This window comes from Rhinatrema bivittatum, chromosome 12, assembly GCF_901001135.1.
Source record: "Rhinatrema bivittatum chromosome 12, aRhiBiv1.1, whole genome shotgun sequence".
Classification (NCBI taxonomy): domain Eukaryota; kingdom Metazoa; phylum Chordata; class Amphibia; order Gymnophiona; family Rhinatrematidae; genus Rhinatrema; species Rhinatrema bivittatum.
The window spans coordinates 69,249,718-69,273,524 of record NC_042626.1 but is presented as its reverse complement, the minus strand read 5'-3'; the positions used below and the strand labels follow the sequence as shown (position 1 = coordinate 69,273,524).

Sequence of the window (23,807 nt, the reverse complement as noted above, 5' to 3'; positions counted from 1 at the left end):
CCCCCTTTTTTTTTCTGTTCAGCATCCCAGAAATCTTTACAGTCTGGATAAAGTCAGGACAGCTGGCAACCCTAATGTCCCAGCGGGATAATCCTTTCACACTCTACTCCAAAATAATTCATAAGAACATAAGAAAATGCCATACTGGGTCAGACCAAGGGTCCATCAAGCCCAGCATCCTGTTTCCAACAGTGGCCAATCCAGGCCATAAGAACCTGGCAAGTACCCAAAAACTAAGTCTATTCCATGTTACCATTGCTAATGGCAGTGGCTATTCTCTAAGTGAACTTAATAGCAGGTAATGGACTTCTCCTCCAAGAACTTATCCAATCCTTTTTTAAACACAGCTATACTAACTGCACGAACCACATTCTCTGGCAACAAATTCCAGAGTTTAATTGTGCGTTGAGTAAAAAAGAACTTTCTCCGATTAGTTTTAAATGTGCCCCATGCTAACTTCATGGAGTGTCCCCTAGTCCTTCTACTATCCGAAAGAGTAAATAACCGATTCACATCTACCCGTTCTAGACCTCTCATGATTTTAAACACCTCTATCATATCCCCCCTCAGTCGTCTCTTCTCCAAGCTGAAAAGTCCTAACCTCTTTAGTCTTTCCTCATAGGGGAGTTGTTCCATTCCCCTTATCATTTTGGTAGCCCTTCTCTGTACCTTCTCCATCGCAATTATATCTTTTTTGAGATGCGGCGACCAGAATTGTACACAGTATTCAAGGTGCGGTCTCACCATGGAGCGATACAGAGGCATTATGACATTTTCCGTTTTATTCATCATTCCTTTTCTAATAATTCCCAACATTCTGTTTGCTTTTTTGTCCCTTCTTTCTCTGACCACGTGATTGTGAAAGACACAGTTGTGTTTTTCGTGCGGCCTGTACTGTAGAACAGAATGTAAATTTATTGTGGCACGTGGTTCTCGGAGCGAGAGGTTTCTTGCCAAAACCAGAATTAATGGAGTCTACTTTCCAAAATGTGCATGCGCTATGTAGATCCAGGAAAACTATACCCACATCCCACTCTGTTGGTCCCCTTGAAATGTCCTGAAAGCTTGGTGCAAATTGGATGCAAACCAAAAAGTTATTAGGTGGCATAACTATGACATATATTCATGGAATACGTGGATTCTACCAAAATAATACCCCCTCATGATCCTTGTAGACACTCTGATCTATTGTGAATATTTGGTGCGGATTGGATGCAAAAAAAAAAAGTTAATTGCGCACACACAATTGTGGAATCTCCCCACAGAAAAAAAATTCCCTTATCCTGATCGATGTGGACCTATCACATCTGCTGAATATTTGGTGTTCAGAGGATGTAAAACCCAAAAGTCAGTAGGTGGCATGACTCTACTCATAGAACGCATGGATCCATGAAATACACCCATCATGATCCTTGGTAACCCCCCGACATGTCCTGAAAATGTGGGGCAGATTAGGTGCCAAGCCAAAAAGATGCTAGGTGGCATAACTGTATTCCTGGAATAAATGGATCGAGACAAAATACTCGTCAGAATCCTCAGGTTCTCCCTGATCTGTTCAGAAAGTTTGGTTCTGAACTGAAGGAAGTTATTAGTGGGGACAGACACCCAGTGATCACGTAAGCATTCCTTCCTTCAGAAAGGGGCTTGGAAGTGCTCACTGAGGTATTCTGCAGGTCATGAAAATGTATAATTGTTTGTTTTTTTTTTAGTTTTTCTGCATGCCAGAAAATTCAGCTTTTTTTTTTTTAATGTATTTCTTTCCTATTAAATAATAAAACCCCTTTCATGGTTTTTTCTTTTGGCAAAGGGAATAACATTTCCCTAGCCACCACATGGCTGTGACTCTCACCTGAGGTTCCACCACTGCTGGTTGTACTCCGATTCTGGGATCCGTCCATCGAACACTTTCCATCTCCACTGGTCCATCAGGTAGCCAAAGGGCAGGAATGCAATCTTATCCAGGGCCATGCTCATCAAGTAGTTAATGTCACTTTCTACGAAGACAGAACAGTGGAATCAATGTCAAGAGGAAGATAACTCCTTCAGTATTGCAGCTTTGACTATGTTTTATTGCTAGGAGGGATGCTCAGTCACACAACAATCTATGTACAAGGCCACCAAACTTATTCTGCCATGGACTACGAGAATAGTAAAAAAAAGTATCTCTTCATATCGTGGAATGGCTCAGAAAATGGACTGCACCAGGTGACTTGCAGCTTCAGTGACTAACTCTCCTACTTTTTTTTTTTTTTTTTTTACAATGCATTCCCCACAAGAGACCATTGTTGAATGCCAAAGGTACTTGTCACTGGTAGCACTTCAGAAGTACAGAGATGCACGAGAAGCCCCAAGCCTTCTTCTAAAGAGAGGGATAAGGTTTATGTTGAATTGGAACTCAAGAAGGTGAGCAGAGAGATAGGGAAAGTGGCAAGATTTAGGGATTTCCCACATCCAAGGACAGTGTCAGTTCTGCATTATATGATGGGATCCTGACTTTGCCTACACATCAGGTTTGCAGGCAGACTGGCTCAGCCTTTCCCTGATGACCTGGAGCCATCTGGTAACTGCACTCCTTTGTCATGTTCTAACCATTATATTACAATACATATATATATCCTGCCAAGTCTTCTTGCTCATGCAGTCCCATGAATTTGCAATGGGTTCCCTCTAATGGCAGAAGTCAGAACTGCATCTCAGCACTTCTGAGTGAATGATGGAACTGTTCTGAATCTTTAGGATCAACAAGCCAGTAGATATAGTAAGGTAACTGAGAGGTGATGAAGTCCATTGAGATGAGCAACATGTCTTCACAATCTCAGAGATATCCCATTCATGACTAGGACAATCCTCCTTGTATATTTGCATCTTGCAACCATTTAAAGTGTATTATGTCACAGTCTTGGAAGAGAAGGTAAGTTGTCACGGAATCAGCGCTAGCAGAGATCTGGTTATCCTACCACTTTATAAATTAAACAGCTAATGAGGGCCCATCTCTTACTCATGACTCCCCTACAATGTGAATACAGGGAAATTCTGTCTTATACAGCATCTTTAAAACAGTCATATGGTATATACTACCTATATTATCTTCCACCTTCTCCAACAGGTTGATGCTGTGGAGGTGTTTGGGTGTAGAAACAGACAGAGCCAAGACATCCCCAATGGCCTCATGGAAGCCTGGGTTGGCTCCATCCCGGAAAGAGACTGGCTGGTCTCGATACTGCAGGAAGTACTGTACATGGCCCATCTCATGGTGGACAGTGATGAGGTCATCCATGGTCACCACCGTGCACTGCTTAATCCTAAAAGAGGGGAGAGAAAAGGAGGAGAGAAGATAAGAAAGATAAGTTTAATAGGCTGGATTACTGATCACTAATGCAAGAATCCCAAATTACATCAGAATAGGTTGGACTTTCTATGGCAAAATGCAAGCAAAGAAGATCTATTATGTAGAAAATGAAAGGGTCACGCGATGTGTATCCAATGAAAACACAATCCTGTTTAAAGCTCCATTCCCATGCCATCGAATCCCTAGCACTTGAGAATTCCCACTTCAGACCTGAAGTCCTTCCGGTTGTAGAAGTCCCAGGCTGACGCATGGCACACCACTTCCCGGTCTTTAGGTTTCTCTATCATGGACTTTGCCCAGAACTCTGGGGGCATTTGGATCAGCCCAAGGGACGTAAAGAAACGGTCAGATTCTTCAAACATCATCTTTGGTGTCCAGCCCTGGAAGAAAAGTACAAAGCCCCCTCTAAAATCAGCACAGGCAAGCAAGCCGAATGCTAAGAGCTCAAGAGAGCCCAAGCATGCACAGTGTTTCCTGTACATTCAGAAATAAAGTTTCAAGGTCTTATGGAACAGAAAAGTTCTCTTTCTCTCTCTCATTTCCCCATTCTTAGAATACAAGTTACCTTAGTTATTGCAAACTAAACTGAACTACACCCAAGCTCACTATTAATGTACTGCCCACTGCAACCATTACTGCTAACTTGTATATTTAGGATACACTGCACTAGCACTGAAATCAACTGAGCAGAGGCCTATAAAACTGCCCTCTAAAAGGTTATGAGGTCAGTATTGAAAGTGGTTTGACCAGCTAAGTCCCAGTCTTACCTGAACAAACCATGGGATTCAAAATCCTCCCAGTCTGACCAAACCAGCTAACATTTTATCTGGCTAAAAAGTTTTAAAAAAGGGAGGGGTGGAGTGGGGCTGGTTATCTGGCTAAATCAGCTGTATAAACACCTATTTTCAGTGTTATTCAACTGATGTGGCCTGATAACTTTAGTACTGCCAGAGAGCAGTTAGCCTGCTAAACTTATTTGGCTAATTTTGACTCAGCAGAGCTGCTGAATATCCCAGTAAAGTTAGCCGGATAAGTTTAGGAGTGCCGGAGAGCTGGTATATTCAGAGGAATAGTTGGATAAGCTTAGCCAGCTAACTTTGCTGGCAGCTGAAGATGAATGTCTGTGTATTTGTGGGATTTTGGATGCCCGGTCACAGATTCAAAAACTCTTTTCTAAATACATGACTCAAATTGTCCAATGGCGGCCTTTCCCCACATGTAAATATTCATACCTTGCTGATCATGGCTGGGGTGGCATCTACTTTGGTGGCACTGGGGTACGGGACCACTAGATCAAAGATATTGCTCCACGACTGGGCCCACATGTTACCTGGGAAGAAGAGTGAGACAGCAAGGGTGGATGAAGGAGTAGGAGCAGGACAAAAAGAGGGAAATATAAGTACAGTAGCTATTCTACATGGCAGAGTGGAAAGCAAATATACAAATTAGTATAACTCCATACCATCTCAGTCATGCAACTCAATTAAGTGTCAAATAATTGAATTTGTTAGTCTGTGTGGACAAGCAGGACAATAATCAGTCACACAAGGGGGGTGATGTCATCTGACATGGAATTCAGAAAAACCGAGGCAGTTTTTCTGAGCATGTGCGGGTGTTCTGCACGGCTGCTGCTGCAGTGCAGGTCTCCTCGGTCCTTCGTTTTCTTCCACTTGGGTGAAGGAACATGATTTTGCTTTTTTTTTTTTTTTCCTTGAGCCACTCATCAAAATTTTTTGCTCTTGCGTTTTTTCTTTATTTTTTTTCTCTTCCTTCATTTATTTATTTATAACTTTTTCTATACCGAAGTTCAGGTAACAGAGTTACTTATCACTCCGGTTTACATTGCAACAGATATAAATACTAAACAATGTCAACAAGTGTCTTACATAGAACAGGGAAAGAACAACTTGGATAACATAACCTTTATCAAGGTATTCTTCTGATTTTGTTTTTTTTCTTTCACAAGTCTCCAAAAAAGAAAACAACTTTTTTTTTGTTAATTTCAATTTCTTCATGTTTTGAGTTTGACCTAAGTCTTGGTTCTCTCTAAGAAGGCAGATAGCAAACCAGGCTTTAAAAGATCTCTCTGCTGTTCCTACAAGATACTTTTATCAGATCAGCACAACGACCGGGTTGCGTGCACAAATCTACGCCCGCGCGTACATAGGAAAATCTGGCCCTCTGTGTGTCACCATGGCCAATGATCATTCCCAATAGCAAGTTCTCTTTCAGCCTCTCTGCAGCCCCCAGGGTGTTTACAAAATATCTTGCAGTTTTTGCTGCTCAACTAAGGAAAAGCAATCTATTTCTTTTTCCATATTTAGATGCACCCCATGTGCATGGCTCTGAACTTCTTCACAGCTAAGATTCAATGTGAAGAAATTCAGACTCAAGCAGTAATCCAAAGGAGTGAGAAACTAATGTCCACAAACAAGGAAAGAAACCTTGAAGGGATAGTGTCTGATCTAATGGTAGCAAAGCAATGTGACATGGTGGTGGCTAGGACCACAAGACTGCTGGGATGCACAGAGAAAAGGTATAACCAGCAGGAAAAAAGAGGTGATAACGTCCTGTACAGTTCTGGAGGTTCCATCTGAAAAAGGATGGAAGCAATACAGAGAAAGGCAAGCAAACTGGTGTGGGGTCTGCACCAAAAGACACATGAGATGGCACGTGAGGACCAAAATATGTATACAGAAGGGATATGATACAGACTTTTAAATAACTGAAAGGTATTAATGCACAAAACTAAACCTTTTCCAGTGGAAAGGAAGTTGTAGAACTAGGGGTCATGCTATTAAATTCCTGACTCGGGAACGACGTCAGGAAATATTTTTTCACAGAAAAGGTGGTGGATGCCTGGAATGCCCCCCCCAAAGAAAGTGGTGAAGACAAGAATGGAAACTGAATTTAAAAAAGACATGGAATAAACACAGAGGATCCATTTGACTCTGCTCTTACCCTATGTCCACCTATCAATGCCGTGGTGAAGAGTTCCTTCCTTAACTTGCACTCGCTGCCCAACTTAAAGCCTTTTTTGACATATCTGATTTTCATACCATTGTTCAGCCCTTTGTTATCTTACTACTTGACTACTGTAATGCCCTTTCCTTAGGTCTTCCTTATTTCTCGGTCAGGGCCCTGCAGCGGATTCAGAACACTGCTGCCCGCTTCCTGACATGAACCCATAACACTGTTCCTGTATAACCTCCACTGGCTGCCAGTTAAGGCGAGTACAGTTGGCTATGACTGCCTGCTGCATGAGAGATGCCTACTGCATCTTAACAGCTGCTATGTCCATGTTCCTGCTCTTGTGTTGCACCAACAGGTCATGAGCAGGTTGGTTTAGATGCTGGAGCAGTGGTTTTATTGTCTTGTGTATGTTCACTGTTACCTGCCAAGAATTGTGGATAGAGCAGGCAAAAAAATGTTCAATAAATAAATAAAACGGGTGAACCTGTAGTAAAATTTGGTGTTTTTCTCTAAATACAACCTTGTTGGGTGTGTGTGTGTGTGTGTGTGTGTGTGTATATATATATCATATAAATGACGACTAAACCTATCCACCCCTCCTTACTTTACAACTCAACTGTGGCAAAAAAATAAGAAACCAAAATCTTTCTTGTGGTTAAAGCACTCTAGAGATTAAATTATTAAAGAGACCTTTAAATGGCAATGACGGCTGCATTCACTGTACTTTCAGCTTGTTGTCTTCAGCATTTCTAATCATCGGGCTCATTTCTTTTAGGGTTCTTGAAAATTTACATTAACATTTACTTAGCTCATTATGTATTTACAGCTTCTCCTCAAGAAAATGCCACCGTCCTCTTGCCATCCCATAAGGGACTAATGCCTCACCACAGCACCCGTGTTTCGAAACAGCTTCTGCTTCAGGGGTTCATTGTGTCAGTCACTCACTGCAATGCACCCCTGAAACAAATCATTTCCAAACACAGGGGTCATGTTGGGCCATTCATCGATTATGCAATGTCAAGAGGATGGTGGAATTTTCATGAGGAGAAGCTGCAAATGCCTAATAAGCTAAGTAAACTTGAATGCAATTAAAACAAAATGAGACTGACCATTAGACACGCTGAATGCTGACCTCCAGGTGTCTACGGGATTATGATTCACAGGGAGAAAGCTCAGGACTGCTTCTGTGGCCAAGCTGCAAAGCAAAGCATATTCAAGCAGCACTGTCTGCATTTTTCAAGAAGGCTCCTCACCCTGTACAAATGTTGCTAGCAGTCATTTTTTATGGGTTTGACTCTTGCTTGGTTTTGATTATAAATATTACCACCCTTGTCATAAGGCTTGGGGATAACTGCACAGAGTGGCAGTTGCTACCCTGAAGAGAAACATGAGGGTAATCTTTACAGAGCGGAAGAAGCTTGCTGGGCAGACTGGATGGAGCATTTATTTGGTCCTTTTCTGCCGTCATTCCTAGGCTCTAGGAGAATCCTACCCATGCAATGCTCCCGAGCACTTTCACCAGCTGTCTTGAACTTTGTGGCATGACGGCTCTTCATACTGAATGCAGGCAAAAGCAGAAAGCATGGCCGCTTTAGGGCATAAGTCCCCCAAACTATGGCCTACAGAGTGATTTGTTTCTGCCAGCTGAGCTTTGCCCTCACCCCATATAAAGCAAACGTAAGGGAATGCAGCGAGCACCCTCACCCTGCCTCCATAACTATTTACTCCCTCTGCCTGAGGAAAAGAGACTGGGCAGGGAACAAAAGCAGCAGGAAACCTGCTGTGGGCTGGAGCTGGGAAAGGTGCCAGGTGTGTCGCTGAAGACAGGAGCCGGAGGGCAGAGGCAGAGACGCCAGTGGTAGGGGAAGGAGGGAACAGACTGCCCAGTGCGTGGGTGGGGACAGAGGGAAGAGGGGTGGCTGCTCCGGGGGGGAGGAAAGAGGCAAAATGCCGCTGTTGGTGGCCAGTAAGAGAGGAAGCCCTGGTGTAGCTGAGGTGAGGGGGAAGAGGGTGCTCTGTCTTGGGGGGGGGGGGGGAGGTAAATACTCCTTCAAGCTCCTCATGATTGAAAGCGTTGATAAGGAGGAAACAGAAACTTGCTCTCAGCTTGGGAGTCCCAATTTGGGTGGCTGATTATTTTCCTGTTTGTCCACAGAGAAAGCAAAGTTGCTTACCTGTAATAGGTGTTCTCTGCAGACAGCAGGACAAAATCAGCCTCACAATCCCACCTTCCTCCGTTTAGATGTGAAGGGACTGAGGAGACTTGTGCAGCGGCGGCTGTGTGGAAATGCCCAGAAAAACCTTTTTTTTTTTTTTTTTTTTTTAATTTTTTTTTTTTTAGCTGTGAGAGCTTTTTTGTCTTGGCACCATCAGATGATGATATCCACTTGTTTTGATAGGCAGCAGGGCAAATCATCCAGAGAACACCTATTACAGATGTGCAACTTTGCTTTCTGACCTCCCCTTCTTATTTACCTACCTCGTCTCTACTTTGTAGGAGTTTGACTGTGGAACTCAAGCACTAAACACTTTATCTCATGGAGAACGGCCATTAGACGTCAACAGCAGGAGTCTTCTTCTTCCACACTTTCTACCTCTGGCTACGGTTCATCAGGCAGTGCCTGTCCCCTCTCCCTCACACTCCGTGCCTCGCTTCGCTGCGGTCCACCCTTAGCAGTCGGAAGTCTTACCTAGCAGGTGGGCAGGGATAGGGCCATTCAGATTGATATAGTTCCCTCCATATTTGTTGTACAAGGCTCTGCGGACGTAGGCGTGCAGGTTCAGGTACAGGGGCTGCAGCTGCTGAAAGATGTTGTCCAGATCAGCTTCTAAGGTGGGTGTTTCATAAACGGACCTCCAGGCAGCCCCATTATCCGCATGACCTAGACAGAGGGAGAAAGAAAGCAGGGAGGCTCCTGAGCCGGGTCTCTTTCCAGCAGAAAGCAAGCAATGCCTTCACAGATTTACCTCGCTTTAGAAGAGGAAGCTAACCCATTGCCTACTATTCCTGGGACCCGAGTTCATGCCGCAGTACTGGTTTCCAGCCTGTAGACCAGCTGGGACTGGAAGCATTATGGAGGCAGCACTCACAGCCTCCAGCTGAGTGTTTAATCCTTGATAAGGAAAGGAGAGTAATTAAATCTAAAATCTAAATCTGAGAGTACCATTGGATGGTTGTATTCTGCTATGGGGCCAGCACTCATGCTTTCTAGTTAAGCAGGGATCTGCTGCTATCGGTTCTCCTTTAGAAAGATCTTTATTCGGGGGAACCACAGGGTTACGTCATTTAACAGTGCATGTAGCTGAGGTAGGACCCAAGAATAAGGGGAAGAGGAAGTCAAAGAGCTTATAAGGAGGGCTGGAGAAAACTTACCCAGGCCAAATGTACATGGAGTTCTGTGTGGCAGGATTGTAGGAATCCTCCAAGGTCATGTGTTTAAGGCCAGATTTAAGTAGTGGGCAAAAGTAGGTCTAAAAGGGTTCAATAAATCATTGCAAGTCAGTTTGTTTTGCACAGTTTTAAAGTATCTGTATCTCTTCCTCAAGGTTTTAATCAACTACAAATTCTGAAGAGGATAAAAATCCACAGAAAAAAAATGGGTGAGGGAAAAAGGGTGCATAACTTCAGAACTTATATCCCAAAGGTACTTTCAAAGTCATTGCTTTCTTGTCTTGACCCAGAGAAAGGCACAATCCTCATCCTTCTCCTATGCACACAAAGCAACAAACAACAGCTAAGGAACTTCAGTCAACCTCTAGTGAAAATAATTCTTCTCCAATACAGGCAGGTGATTGGACTGGCTGGCACCCACCAAAGAGGGTCACCACAAGGGGCTTGCATAAAAACACATGACATTACTTCCCTCATCTTCATCTTAAAATGTTTGCTGAGGTGGATGCTTTAGAGAATGCCAGATTGCCCTGAGTACTTCTGCTGGTCAAAGCATATCTTTTCCAGCAAGCTTTTCATTTAGCCTGAACCTAGGTTTAGGATAAATTAGTCTAAGCAAGTTCAACGTAAGGTAATGTTTCAGTATATAGTTTTGGGCAACACCGGTTAATAACCAAGAACAATGCACCAGGTGTATGAGGCAATTTTCTTTGGCATGATGCTTCTTTTGTTAGTTTTTTTTATATGTTGGTTCTTATATATTTTATTGTTTTATGCTTAATTCTCTCTATTTAATATTTTCACATGTTTTTATTGTGATTTGTTAAGTTTTAAATTACATTGTGGATGTATTTTGAAAACCAGTAAGAACTGTAGCTTGGTGGTATGAAAATGAATTCATGCCTAGTTTATGGGTTCCGCCCATTCTGGATGCAACGGCCAAGACTTGGTGCACGAGTGCCTCTTTCCGCCAGTGACATAGGGAAGCACGAGCGGGGGAGAAGGGATGCTCACCGTTTAGCTTTGCTGCCTTGTTGCTCAGTTCCACGTATCTCTTGAAGTTGCTTCTGATCATCTTCCCGGAAGCATCCCGCCATCCTTTCCAGGCAAAGAGGAGCTCGTCATAATTCCTGGACTTGGCAAGGATTTCCGTCAGCTCTGCAGAGGGAGGAACGCACCAAAAAGGCTAGGACCTGAAGTCATTCTGATAGCACACATCCCATGAAGCTATGAGGATACTGGGGTTTCCACCTGACCCAGGTCAGCCTGAAGAGTCTGATTCAGTTCTGCTTTTGCCTCATTGCATCTATAAACATATGGTGCTGTCTTTCCTTAAGAAATTGGAACTGCAAGCCTGTGGATATGTTGGGGGCAACCCCCATCCTCCCCCAGCCTGTCTGGTAAAATGATGCCTCTCAGCCTTCATCTCACTTGTTTCTAGAATGATTTTCTTCCTCCCCTTTTTCATGATAGGAGATTTTCAAAAGGCTTGAGCACAGGAGTGGGAAAACCAGGACTGGCTCACCTGTTTCTTATGAGCTGGAGCCAGACAGCCACCCTTAATCCATTAGGTGTGATTATAGATGTACTCCAGGACAGAAAAGGTGAGCCTGTCCTGAGTTTTCTCAATGCCTGTTAGCATTCTGGGAGATGACAAACTGGAATCACCCACCACTTCTAGCTAATCTGTGTTATGTGCGGTATTTAGTGCTACTAAATATGGTGTCTGAAAAGTGGAAAATATGTAATACAAAAATCCACTATTAATTCTTTAAATAACAACAAAACGGTATTCAGTTAGCAGTGCACTCAAAAATAGCTTTAAATTAAGGACCTTCATATATTTGGGCTTATGCATCACTTTAGCTTATAAAGCAACTCAACAGCTGCCTAGCCTATAAATGCATAATCATCAGTCCAAGATAGATATATTTTTATCAAAACATTTTTTATATGCACTTAAGTTATTTCTTTTTAAAATTTTATCTTGTAAAATTAAACTTGGAAATTCCTGCTGACCACCTCTGTTCATTCCTGGCCGTTGAAACGCCCTACACGTTTCAAAAATGAGACTTCCTTGCAAGAGGGGCTGTTGATAAATGCTGTAAAAGGGCTGCTCAGATCGATGCCATCTTGGAACATTTGCCATAATCCTGGTTAAGCGGCTTCTCCCAAATCCAAAGTTTGCTTGTTTTATTTAAAGAATTAATCGTGGATTTTGGGATTTCTGTATTTAGCGCTGCACTTCACTCAGCACCACCCAAATATGCTGGTCCAGTTCCAGCTTTGCCTAAATGCATGCAGGGAGATGTATGAAATCCTAACCACAGCTCCATGCGTGCAATAAGAGACTCTCCAGAAATGCAGTGGCAGCTCTGTGTATGCACATGGATTGTGTGCTTTGAACACCTCCTCAAGGTACCTGCCTGTTCTTTCTTTTGCACGAATATATCACAGTGACAAAATCACTTACAATTCAGCCACATGTGGTGGATGCAGTTTGCAGTATTCTGGGGGTTTTGTCACTGTTAATCTTAGGGGGCCATTTTTTATTTGTAATAGCAAGCTGCTGAAAACTCCCTCTGTACTGATGAACTCTTACCGGGGTCTAGGGACTGACAGTTTGAGTTTTCTCCGTCTTTGCAAACTTTAGCTACGCTGTAAGTAGTTTCCATATCTGAGAGAATCTTGTTGTACTGTAAAAATAAAGAAAAAGAAAAGATAGCAGTGCAAGACAGACGGTTTCTGTCAGAGAAAAGACGGGGCCTTGTAAGAGAGATTATAATCCCAGTGCTAGGAGCAAAAGGAGGGAAAGCCAGACTTATTGAATTATCATCCAAGGCTGTTAGAGCCTGCCTGTCTCTCCCTGGGCCCTTCCCTCACCTCTTTCAGCTCGTCCTCGGGTAGAGCCGCCCTCTCAATGTCACTCAGCTTCTTTAGAAGGCGCTTCAGTTTGGGGTCCTGGAAGTCCGTGTAGTCGAACTGCCGTGCTTTCAGGCCATACTGCAGAGTATGATTCGACATTTGCAAGTTTTTGTTGAGCTGTGGTGAAGGACAGAAAATCGACCACACATCAGGCATAGAGAATGCAGCAACACTGAAGTAGGACAATTTACCCAGAAACCTAGAAGCATGATGGCAGATAAAGACCACATGGCCTCTGTAGTCTGCCAACTCCTCAGTTCTACAATCCCACTCCCTCCCTCAGCGTCCCCCTGTGTTTTCTTGAATTCAGATACGGTCCTTATCTGTACCTCCACCACTGGGAGGCTGTTCCATGCATCTGCCATCCTCTCTGTAAAGAAATTCCTTATAATATTCACCCTCATTCCAGAGCTTCCAGTCTGTTGAAAGAGCCCTACCTGTACATTTAATCCTTAGAGGTATTTAAATATCTCTAACATATCTCCCCAGCCCAGCTAGATTGCTTTGGTCGAAAATTGTCCTCAGAGCAACTAACAGTACCAGCGAGTATTCGCAATGCACGCATTTTTAGCTCTACTAAAATGAGAAGGCGCCAGGTCAGGGGAGGAAAACCAATGTGTATGTATATTTGATTTCCAAACACAATAAACATGCATTGTTTTGCCACCATATTTCAGCATTCTGATAAAGCAAGTATTTTCCCTTTGAAATTTTTCTTTGCAAGCTATTCAAAATTGCTGGCAATGTGTTCCACCTCATGGCATCTTCAATTTTCTAACGCAACAAATGCCAACCAGCATTTCCAGCCAATCAGTCCACATGGAAATCAGTCTCATTCATATTTAAACCAAGTGCACTGCATACAAGTGATATCTCAGTATTCCCATTGCCTGATCTGGAAACTTGATTGGTTTGTGGCTGTCAGTGTTGTTTCACCTTTGATTTCATTTCTTGGTTTAGAAACCACAAAACCCTCTTGCCCTCCTTCCTTTGACTGGCATGCCCTGTTAATCAAGCTGTTTTTTGAGCCATACCATGATCTGCTTGTTGTGGTCTGTGATGTCAGTATTGTAAGTCCAGGAGGCCTCAACATAGTCATTCCATACTACTTCAGCTGTGCTGTTGTAGTCATCTAAAAAAGTGACAGCTTCGGTTTCATCTGCTATCTTATCTGCAGGAAAAGAATAGAGAAAAAACTGAACAAGTGAAATGAGTTATGTTGGTACATTCAGAGGTCTGGGAAGGCAAAGAATTCTAAGACTAGATAAGGTCAAGGACCTAACGGATTCCTCCATCAGAGATGGTAAAGGCTGTAAGTAGTTCTGACTTTCAGGATATATACAAATTAACATCATTCTCATGCACACCCAACTCATGAATATTGGTTTTAGATATCCTGTAATCCTGATCTACTTATAGATCTTAAGGACTGAAGTTAATCCTCACCATCTTTGCCCTATGTCAAAAATACATCGAGCGAGGGTCCACCTGAGTTTTATTTCTGCTATTAGTGAGGAGACTTCACTGGGCAATTAGAGGTGTGATCTCATGCCTTCAGCATTATGGAGTACCCATAGTCTCTTTTGCCCTGTATGGCTGTCTTGATTAGATTGTAAGCTCTACTGAGCACTCCCTGTCTGTTTTGTATATTTTGTACAATGCTGCATCCATTGAATGGTGTTATAGTAAAAGGATAAGTAATAATAATAGTAGGAGAGTGCAAATATGTGAGTTTCTACTATTCTAAGGCTGTGTGGGCAGATATTAGATGCTAACCAAATCTGAACACCCTCTAATACTAGAGCTGTCTCAGTAGGTAGCATGTTTAAACTGCTTGATCACCTGGATCACCACGTGTGGTGGGTTCAAGCATGGACACTTACACATCCCAGATAATCTGCTGGAAGAGCTGTCTCCTTCAGGAAGGGTATTGTAATGCCACCAAACCCTCCCAGAGCAAGGCCAAGACCAAAGTGTCAAGAGATAAAATAAGAGATCATGCAGCGATTCCATGCTTATTCAAGCACATCTAGACTATTGCTGTTAGTGCCAGTCAAGACATCTAGAAAGGAACCCTGGCCAGTTACTATGGCATTGGAACAATTATGATCTTAGGTCAGATGAGTCAATTTGACATCACATCAACCAATTGTGAAGCTTTGAAAAGTGGCAAATGCAAGCTAGGCATCTTTCTATTAATTACAGCAATGACATCACATTCAGCATCATCTATGGAAACTCTTATGTTGGTCCAATACAAGCTTTGAGCCACTAACAGACATGATTCATCTTATAAAATGCTGAAAAATACTATATTTCAAAGCATTATGACACATCCTTGATTATATGGAGCTCATAATGCTTTAATTATAGTATTTTTCAGCAGTTCATAGGGTGACTCTTGTCTGTTAGTGGCTTAGTGCACCTTTTTACTCTTCAGGTTTTTGATTTACATGGAATTGAGTGCCTATGATTTCTGTACAAATAGTCATGCCGATAACATTTCTTGAATCTGAATCTCTGGCCAGTTTATCCTGGAAATTATACAAGCAGAAAGTGCCGGTGCTAGCTGTGGTGCGAGTCTCTACACAACCTTACCAATGCCCTCGGGGTAGTCTTCAGGAACGGGCGGGCGCCATTCAAACTCCGGCCAGCCTAGAATTTCATTACTCTTGCTGTTCTGTGCCCTCAGCCAGTCCGTCAGAGGTGAGAAATACTCCAGCAGGGCACCTGCATCCATCTTGTCTGTGCCAGTCATATCAAACAAGATCTCCTGCCAGGGCCTGGAAGAACCTGCCTGCATAGCCCTACTGCAGATCATGAAAAAAAGGAGAGAGGGCAAAGTTATGCTGTATAGGGCAGGTGCTCAACTCCAGATCAGAACGCACAGACTAAACCCAGTCCTGATTCTCCCCCATTACATATCTGAAGTCTCCTTCTCTTCCATAAGACAGAGCTACACGTCCCCGAAAGCCTCAGGAGAAAACCAGAATTAGCTCCCTCTGCATTTTTTGATGGGAAGCTATGGGTTCACCCTAGCAGGTGGTCCCCTCCCCCACCCCACCGAGAAGGTCCTAAGGAAGCGATGCTTTGATCGGGGTAGTTTCCAGCACAGCTCCTTACTGTCTCTCAGCCACGATGCATGAACACACTGAGTAACCAGCTCAGCTACTGTCCCAGGAATTCACAGCTGTTTTTGGACTTTTGGGGGTTTTAGCGGTAGGGGGGGGGGGGGGAGGAGAAGGAGGGTGAGACCATGGCTGCTCCTCCTGGCAGATGGTCCCAGGCCCTTCAATCTTGCCTCCTCTCTCAGCACTTCCTGTCTCCAACCTTTAAAGCTGAACACTGCCTCTCACACACAGGAATAGACGAAGAGGAAAAGGAGCAGCCATAATAACCCAAATCTGCTTGGTGCAGCTTCTCCTCTCACCCCCAGTGATGTCTGTGCTGTGACTTAGTCTTACCCAATTATCCTCCCAGCTTCTGTGGAATTATAAATATCACAGGTATGCAGGGAGCCTTGATGGCCCGCTGCCTGGCACAGGGCCTTGTGGAACTGGAATTGAAGAATGAAGCTCACAAAGTATCTGTGAAGACAAGAAGCCCAGATAAAGTGTATCCCAGTTACAAGGGCTGCAAATGACACAGAAGGTAAACTCATCAGGTGGAGACTGTGAGTGTTCAGGGAGAAAGCAATCAAAGAAGAATAATGTTAGCATATCAATTGCAGCTCCGGGTTTTTGGAACACTCGCCCACAAACTTTGTGCATGGCTGATAACTTTAAAAACTTTTAAGCAACTAATTGAAGACATGGCTATTCAGGCACGTGTTTTATTAATCAGTCGGACGTTGTGAAAACATCTGCCTTTGTTTTATTGCTTGTATAACATTTATTTAATGTAAAATTTTATGCATGTTATTTTGTACATCTCCTAATATTTAGGTGATTAACGCATTTTAATAAAGGTAAAGAGCCCTTTCCTAAAGTTATAATAAGATCCATGTATACTGCTGCTTTTTGTCCTCAATCCCTAACCATACGCTTTCTATTCCCTTCCAGAAATACACAGCTAAATCCCTGCATACATTTTATGGTGGATCAGTATTAGTACTACAGGCAGAGGGTGTGCAAGATTCTCGTGTCCAGGTTAGGGATAGTCCTCTAAAATGAGGCAATCACTGAAGGCCAAATCCTCTCGTACCTGATGTAGGGGGTGTTGCCAGGGATGTGAAACTTAGCGCCAGCATCAAAATTATTTTCACCTCTTGGGACTGGGGGACAGATTCCTTGATATTTAGTTCTAAAAAAATAAATCAGACATTAAGCAATGAAACTAGCAGCATTAGTCAGACGCTAACCGCCCCTCCCCCCAAAATGTTTAAAGTAAGATTCGGCTCCTGAGAGATTTCCTTGAGGACTTTGAATTCATGGTGAAACCATTAGGGGCGGCCCCATAGCATTTTAGACTTAGATTTCAAGAGACAGAAGCAAAAACAGCGTAAGGGTTCACAGGTGCTTGGGGTGAGAGACCCTCGAGGGCTATAGGATGTGCTAAGATGTGCCCTTTGGTTACTGAATCAGTTTCAGGTGCTGCCAAAGGCGAAACGTTAAGACACGAGTCCTGGGTTTCCCCTGGGCATTTTCATCAGAGCAAGGCTGTTAGGGATGACATGTCTGGATAAATGCCAGCCTAGGTAACAATGACACTCCGAGACCTACTTAAATCAGGGGGGCTCAAACCGATCCTTGTCCTCCCCAACCAATCAGGTTTTCAGAATATTCCTAGTGCATGAGAAATATCTGAATACATCAGAGGCAGCGCATGCAGATTAATCTCATGCATATTAATTAAAGGTGGGAGAGGTCAAGGACCAGTTTGAGCACCCCTGACATAAATTGCCTTCTAATTGCGGGGCTTCCCAAACCTGTCTTGCTGACACCACACAGCCAATCGGATTTTCAGAATATCCACAAGGAATATGCAGGAGATATGTTTGTATATGTAGGAGGCCCAGTATTTGCTGATTTACCTCATGCATATTCCTTTGGGATAACCTGACTGGCTGTGGGGTTCCCAGCACAGCTTGGGAAAATCTTTTCAAAACTGAATCCTCACTTTATCGTCCGTATAGAAAGGAAAGAACTGAGGCCTAAGTCATGACTCCCATGGTCAATAAGCAAAACTCATGATAGTGTCATGACATGCCTAATGGAGACGAGCTGGATAAGTTAAATGGATCCCTGAACTGTGATGTGTTTTGCTGATCATGATTACCAACTACAATGACGGTCTTCCAGAACCAAAGTCCCCCCGCATTTTACTTCCAGAGCTGAACCTCAGGTAGAAAGGGAACATGTGAACTGGTTGAGTTTACACAAAATTCTGACTTTCATACGAGCGTTTTCTAATTCCTAGGCCTAGTGGATTCTTGGATTTAAATGACTTGGACATGGAGCTTCACCTGAGGTACCACCAGTCGTAGTTGTACAAGTTGGGGGTAGTACGGCCATTGAACACATTCCATCGCCACTGATCAATTAGATATCCGAAGGGCAGAAAGGCGATCTTCTCCAGCGCCATTTTCAGTAGATAGTTAATATCACTCTCTGAAAGAGATGACAACAGAACTGAAAGTGGTCAGCGCACATAGGGACCATAACTCATACACATGGGTTGGGCGTGCAAGAGGATATACACTGGAATTTTAAATCATGTACACAGTTGCGCGCGTATGATTTAAAGTACACCTACCATGCGTATGTGTGCTCTTAATTTTAGCCTGGATTTTAAAAGGGCTACATGTGTAAATTTTGGGGTTTATGTGCTTGGCCGGGCCTTGTGCACATTTTACAACGGGCCCGGCCATGCGCATAAACCCCGGTACGTGAAGAAGTGCCGGCCGAGGGAAAAGGGGCGGTTGGGGGGGGGGGAGTGGCGGACCGGGTGGTGTGGTCTGGGTGGGACGGGCCAGGCCAGCACCATTAGCCGCTGTCCCAGGGAAGCGCATGCTGGCAGCCGGCCCACACACGCAGATTACTTCTGCTCCGGAGGAGCAGTAAGTATTAAAATAAAAAAATTAGGGATAGTTAGGGTAGGTTTAGAGGGCAGGGAGGAGAGGGGAAGAGGAAGGAAGGATAGAGTTAGGTGTAGGAAAGTTCCCTCCCAGTCCGCTCCTTAATTGGGGCAGACTGGGAGGGAATGGGGGAGGCCCGATTGCATCGTTGTGCATTGCTTTGTAAAATTCTCCTCCCAAGCGCATGAGTCGCAGGCCGCCTGCACATGTGCGCGCTGGCACACGCATGCTATAAAATCGGCGCGTCCATGTGCGCATGTCGGGAACCGCACGCTCCTTTTAAAATTAAGCAGTTACTCGGGCAAACATATTTTGCGTATCTTCCTATCTTGCGTAGGGAAGTGGATTTTAAAACCTGCTCGCGTGAAGGACATTCCCAATTTTACCAATTTCTCCAGTCCGTCTCGAGGTCATCCAGACCCCTCTGATTCTTCAGTCTGCATCCCCCCCTCCCCCCCCCCCCAGTTGACCCGGACCTCTCACCCTGGCATGTTAAGCCTAAAACATGACTTCTGCAAACGTTTCCTCATCAGGAGCAGCAGTAGGGGGCAGATTTTCAAAGGCTACGCGCATAACACAAGAAACTCTGCCCCTGCGCGCGCCGAGCCTATTTTGCATAGGCTCAGCGGTGTGCGCAAGCCCCGGGATGCGCGTATGTCCCGGGGCTTTCGAAAATGGGCGGATCAGGGCGGGAACGGGGGTGTGGTGGCAGCCCGGGGGCGGGTCTGGGGGTGGGTCCGGGGGCGTGGCAGCGGTACGGGGCGGTCCAGGGGTTGGGGCATGGAGGCGGGGCCAGGGGCAGTTCTGACACAGCGGCTGTGCCGGAGGTTTGTGTGCCGGCAGCTGGCCGGCAGGTGTAACTTCATCAAATAAGGGGGGGGGGGGGGTTAGATAGGGGAAGGGAGGGAAAGGTGGGGGGGATCCAAAAAAAAGTTCCCTCCAAGGCCGCTCTGATTTTGGAGCGGCCTTGGAGGGAATGGGGGAACCCATCGGGGCTCCCCTTGGGCTCGGCGAGCACAAGGTGCACAAGTGTGCACCCCCCATGCGCGCGCCGACCCCAGATTTTATAGCATGCGCGCGGTTGCGAGCACATGTTATAAAATCAGGCGTAGATTTGTGCGTGCCGGGTTGTGCGCACAAATCTACGCCCGCGCAAAGGTTTTCAAATCTGGCCCTAAATGAACATGGCTAAGAAGCCACCGTGTGCTGCAGCCACTGGGTTTCCAACACAGATTTACGTGTGTAACTGCTGGGCCTGCCCCAGCACCCCTAGCTCTGCCTGTCTCCCCCCCCTTTATTTTTCTTTTTGTTTATATTTGTGTCCGCGTAGATACGTGCATAATTTTGGCTTTTAAAATACACGTTGCTCACGCGCGGCCCAGGTTCTTGTGTACATGGGTCTTTTAGTGTAAGCAATGCTTTTAAAATTCATCCCAATATGTTCCAACGCTGCTTTACTGATGAGCAGGAGAATTCTAGCACTTCTAGCCACACCAGAAGGGACTATTTTAAATGTTTCCAGCTGAGTGTCAATGCACGGTGCAGTTCATACCATTATCACTGGTGACCTTATCGAGCAGTCCGATCTTCTGAAGATGCCCTGGGGTGGACACTGAAAGAGACATGACATCACCTATGGCCTCATGAAAGCCAGGGTTAGCACCACGACGAAAGGATACTGGCTGGTCCTTGTACTGCAGGTAGTATTCCACATGGCCCATCTCGTGGTGGACGGTGAAGAGCTGCTCCATTGTCACAGTGGTGCACTGCTTTATTCTAAGAAGGAAAAGTGCAGATTAGAACATTTGAAAGAGTCCATTGCAGGCGTAAGAGCTGAGTAAAGGCCTTGGGGAGATAAAAACATGAGGCCAAGATATTAGCTCTTCAAAAATTAGCTTTGAATTTCAATTTTAGTCCAAACCACTTACAAATATGAAATGTTATGAGTTCTGTATCCCGGAAAAATTACTCTCTTTTTGCATAAGAGACATGTTCTCCACAGTTTAGTTGCGGGTTTGAGGAAGAAAAGTTGAACATTTCTTGCTGCTCAAACTACTAGGCATGCAACTTATTTATTTATTTATTTAAGGTTTTTATATACCGGCAATCATGAGGACATATCTTGCTGGTTTACATGAAACGGGGTGCATTAAATACATCAAACTAAAACTGTGGTGATCGAAGGAAACAGTTACAATTAACAAGGGTCACAGAACTTGGAGAAACTTAGAAACTTAGAAACTTATATCATCCTCTATTTTTCCCACTCCATCTTTGAACCCCTCCACTGATGACAGGGGATACTTGCTACACTTAGAGGTAAACTTTAAAAGGAGCACGCGTACGCCCTTAAACACGCGGTTTGGGCACACAAGCAAAGATACACTTAATTTTATATCATGTGTGCAAGTACACGCATATCATTTAAAATATCCATGTCATGCGTATGTGTGCAGCCTTTATGTGCATATTTTAATAGCATCCTCGCCCAAGTGACCGGGAGAAAGAGGGCACCTCCTTGTTAGAGAGACAATCTGACACGCTCTATATCTCCCACTGTAAGAGGGGCACTTTCAACTCGGGGTGGGTTTTGGGGAAGGGCATTGTTACAATGGTCTATAGACCCTTGCGCCCTAGACCGACCAATGCAACACCACTCCTCTCGAAAACCCACCCTGAGTTGAAAGTGCCCCTCTTACAGTGGGAGATATATATAGATAGATAGATAGATAGATAGATATAGAGAGAGTGTCATATATATATTTTTTAAATGTATTTATGCATTTTGTATACAGTCATTCCAAAAGAAGATCACAATGGTTTACAAAGGCAATATTCTTTGTCTCTCTAACTCTCTCTCTCGATTCAGGATTACGCGCATCCCTTTTCTGCCTCCTTATTCTTGACACACACACAGGAATGTACACGTGTACTTCCCGGCTTCTTAAAATTTGCATTGCTTGATGCGTGGCTCACATATGTATGGGGCCATTTTTGCGCGAGCAATGCTTTTAAAATCTTACCTGTGAGAACTGGATGGATGCCCCCTCTAAGGCACATCCTCAGTGCCACACTGTAATCAGCAGCAGCTGCCACTGAAGTGGCATTTTGGAGTTTGCAAGATAGAGGACAACTTTATAACTCGCCTAGCCAGCATTTCTAGGTGACTTACAATAAGACATGAATATCATAAACATGAAACTTTAAATAAACTACTAGGATGAACGTAGAACAAATAGAACAGAACAACATCTTTAATGTGACTTGCTAATAACAAAATTTCATTTTTCTTTAGATTCAATGATAAATTGCTATCTGAAAGTCAAGTTCCAATATGTCTGAAAACTGTCTTTAGCTTTACCAGAGTATTCAATAGATTCACCCATAGGAATAGCAAACTGGATTTCATCAGCACAAAGTTTAAAATTGAGCTCCATGTCAACTAAAAGGCGGCAAGTGGGTTTCATCTATCTATCTATCTATCTATCTATCTATCTATCTATCTATCTATCTATCTCTGAGGCACTCCACTAGGAAAAGCTGACCAAGTAGAGAAATCAATGTCTAGTGTAACTCTCTGAAACTGATATCTTATAAACTATTTGCTGGCCACTATGATCCTGAAGGCGGTGTCCATACAGTTCCTTTTTCCACTCACCGAAAGTCCTTCCTGTTGTAAAAGTCCCAGGCAGAGGCATGGCATACTACCTCACGCCCATCTTTGGGTTTTTCCAACATTGACTTTTGCCAGAATTCTTCTGGCATTCCCAGCAGCCCCAGTGAAGTGAAGAATTCCTCTGAAACATTAAACATGTGTTTGGCATCCCAATTCTAGAGAAAAAAAATGGAGCAACTTTAATTTAAAAGAAGAAAGGGGCAAGATGAATTAAAAATATTTCGTGTGCCTGGAGAAGACTGAGCAGCAAGTGTGCCAAATAGATGTAGCAGGGGGAAAAAAAAGATGGACGGGAACCATAGGTAAATTTCCAAAATGTAGTTTTGAGAGAATTGGATGACTTCAGACAACAAGATTATGATTCAAAGACAATAACTAAGGAAAGAACATGATCTGAAAGTCATAAGTCATCTTCTATTGTAATCAATTGAATGGAAAGGTAGCTTCAACCAGAGCAGGGGGAATGACTAGATAACTTTGCAAGTTATTTCGGCTCTGTCTTTCTGTGGTACTGCTGGTTCTGAGATGCAAAGCTGTCATTGAAAAAGCAATATTTCTTGTTTTTGTGTGAAATCAAAAAGCTTTATCTTTGCTTTATTTTCTGATATTTTCCATCCAACAGGCTTATAGAACACTTTACCAATCATGTATAGAGAATTGTTATAATCCAATACTCTCATCTACAGCACAGGTACCATGAGCTGTGCTACAGTTGTTGCTGTGATCAATTCCATAGCTTGAAAAATGGCAGAGAAGCATCACTTATTGTTCACTTTTTCATGTAGAATGTGTTTTTAGTTAATGCATTAGAGTAAATTTGATCATGTTCTCAACTATCTGTATTGAAGTTATGGCACTTCACATTACTCTCAATAATTATAGGAGCTTTTGAAATGGAAAAAAATCAGATTTTCTTGAACAGAAGAACATAAGAAATTGCCATACTGGGTCAGACCAAGGGTCCATCAAGCCCAGCATCCTGTTTCCAACAGAGGCCAAACCAGGCCACAAGAACCTGGCAAGTACCCAAACACTAATGGCTGGATTTTAAAACCCTGGCGCATGTAAATCCTGGGGTTTACGCGAGTGGCCAGGCCTTATGCGCGCCGGGCCCATTTTCAAATGGGCCCAGCCATACACATAAATCCCAGTATGCAAGTGTTGGGGGGGCGGAGAGGGGGCGGTCTTGGGGAGGGGCAGGGCTGGAGGCGCCGGTACAGCGGCCATTTGCTGCTGGGCCGGGGGAGCATGCACTGGTGCACACAAGTTGCTTCTGCTCCGGAGGAGCAGCAACTTCAAAAATAAAAAAAACCACCCGAAAGTAGGAAACATTTAGGGGGTGGGGAGGAGAGGGGAAGGGGAAGGGAGATTAGGGTAGGTGGTAGGGAAGTTCCCATCTAGTCTGCTACTTAAATGG

At 43.9% G+C, this 23,807-nt stretch overlaps 1 protein-coding gene across 2 annotated transcripts in view; it reads right to left on the bottom strand.

The window, feature by feature from the left end:
- The window catches only part of ACE (angiotensin I converting enzyme), a 79,373-nt gene that overhangs the window by 12,058 nt on the left and 43,508 nt on the right, over window positions 1-23,807 (bottom strand). For both annotated transcript variants that reach the window (XM_029573561.1, XM_029573562.1), the window contains exons 7-21: window positions 22,373-22,545; window positions 20,267-20,490; window positions 18,103-18,247; window positions 16,842-16,940; window positions 16,103-16,225; window positions 15,237-15,448; window positions 13,673-13,809; window positions 12,597-12,755; window positions 12,316-12,409; window positions 10,728-10,871; window positions 9,013-9,204; window positions 4,582-4,679; window positions 3,560-3,729; window positions 3,079-3,302; window positions 1,850-1,994 (exon numbers count right to left, since the gene is read on the bottom strand). In XM_029573561.1, the coding sequence (XP_029429421.1) occupies window positions 1,850-1,994; window positions 3,079-3,302; window positions 3,560-3,729; window positions 4,582-4,679; window positions 9,013-9,204; window positions 10,728-10,871; window positions 12,316-12,409; window positions 12,597-12,755; window positions 13,673-13,809; window positions 15,237-15,448; window positions 16,103-16,225; window positions 16,842-16,940; window positions 18,103-18,247; window positions 20,267-20,490; window positions 22,373-22,545 (2,339 nt within the window). The remainder of the gene's footprint in view (window positions 1-1,849; window positions 1,995-3,078; window positions 3,303-3,559; window positions 3,730-4,581; window positions 4,680-9,012; window positions 9,205-10,727; window positions 10,872-12,315; window positions 12,410-12,596; window positions 12,756-13,672; window positions 13,810-15,236; window positions 15,449-16,102; window positions 16,226-16,841; window positions 16,941-18,102; window positions 18,248-20,266; window positions 20,491-22,372; window positions 22,546-23,807) is intronic.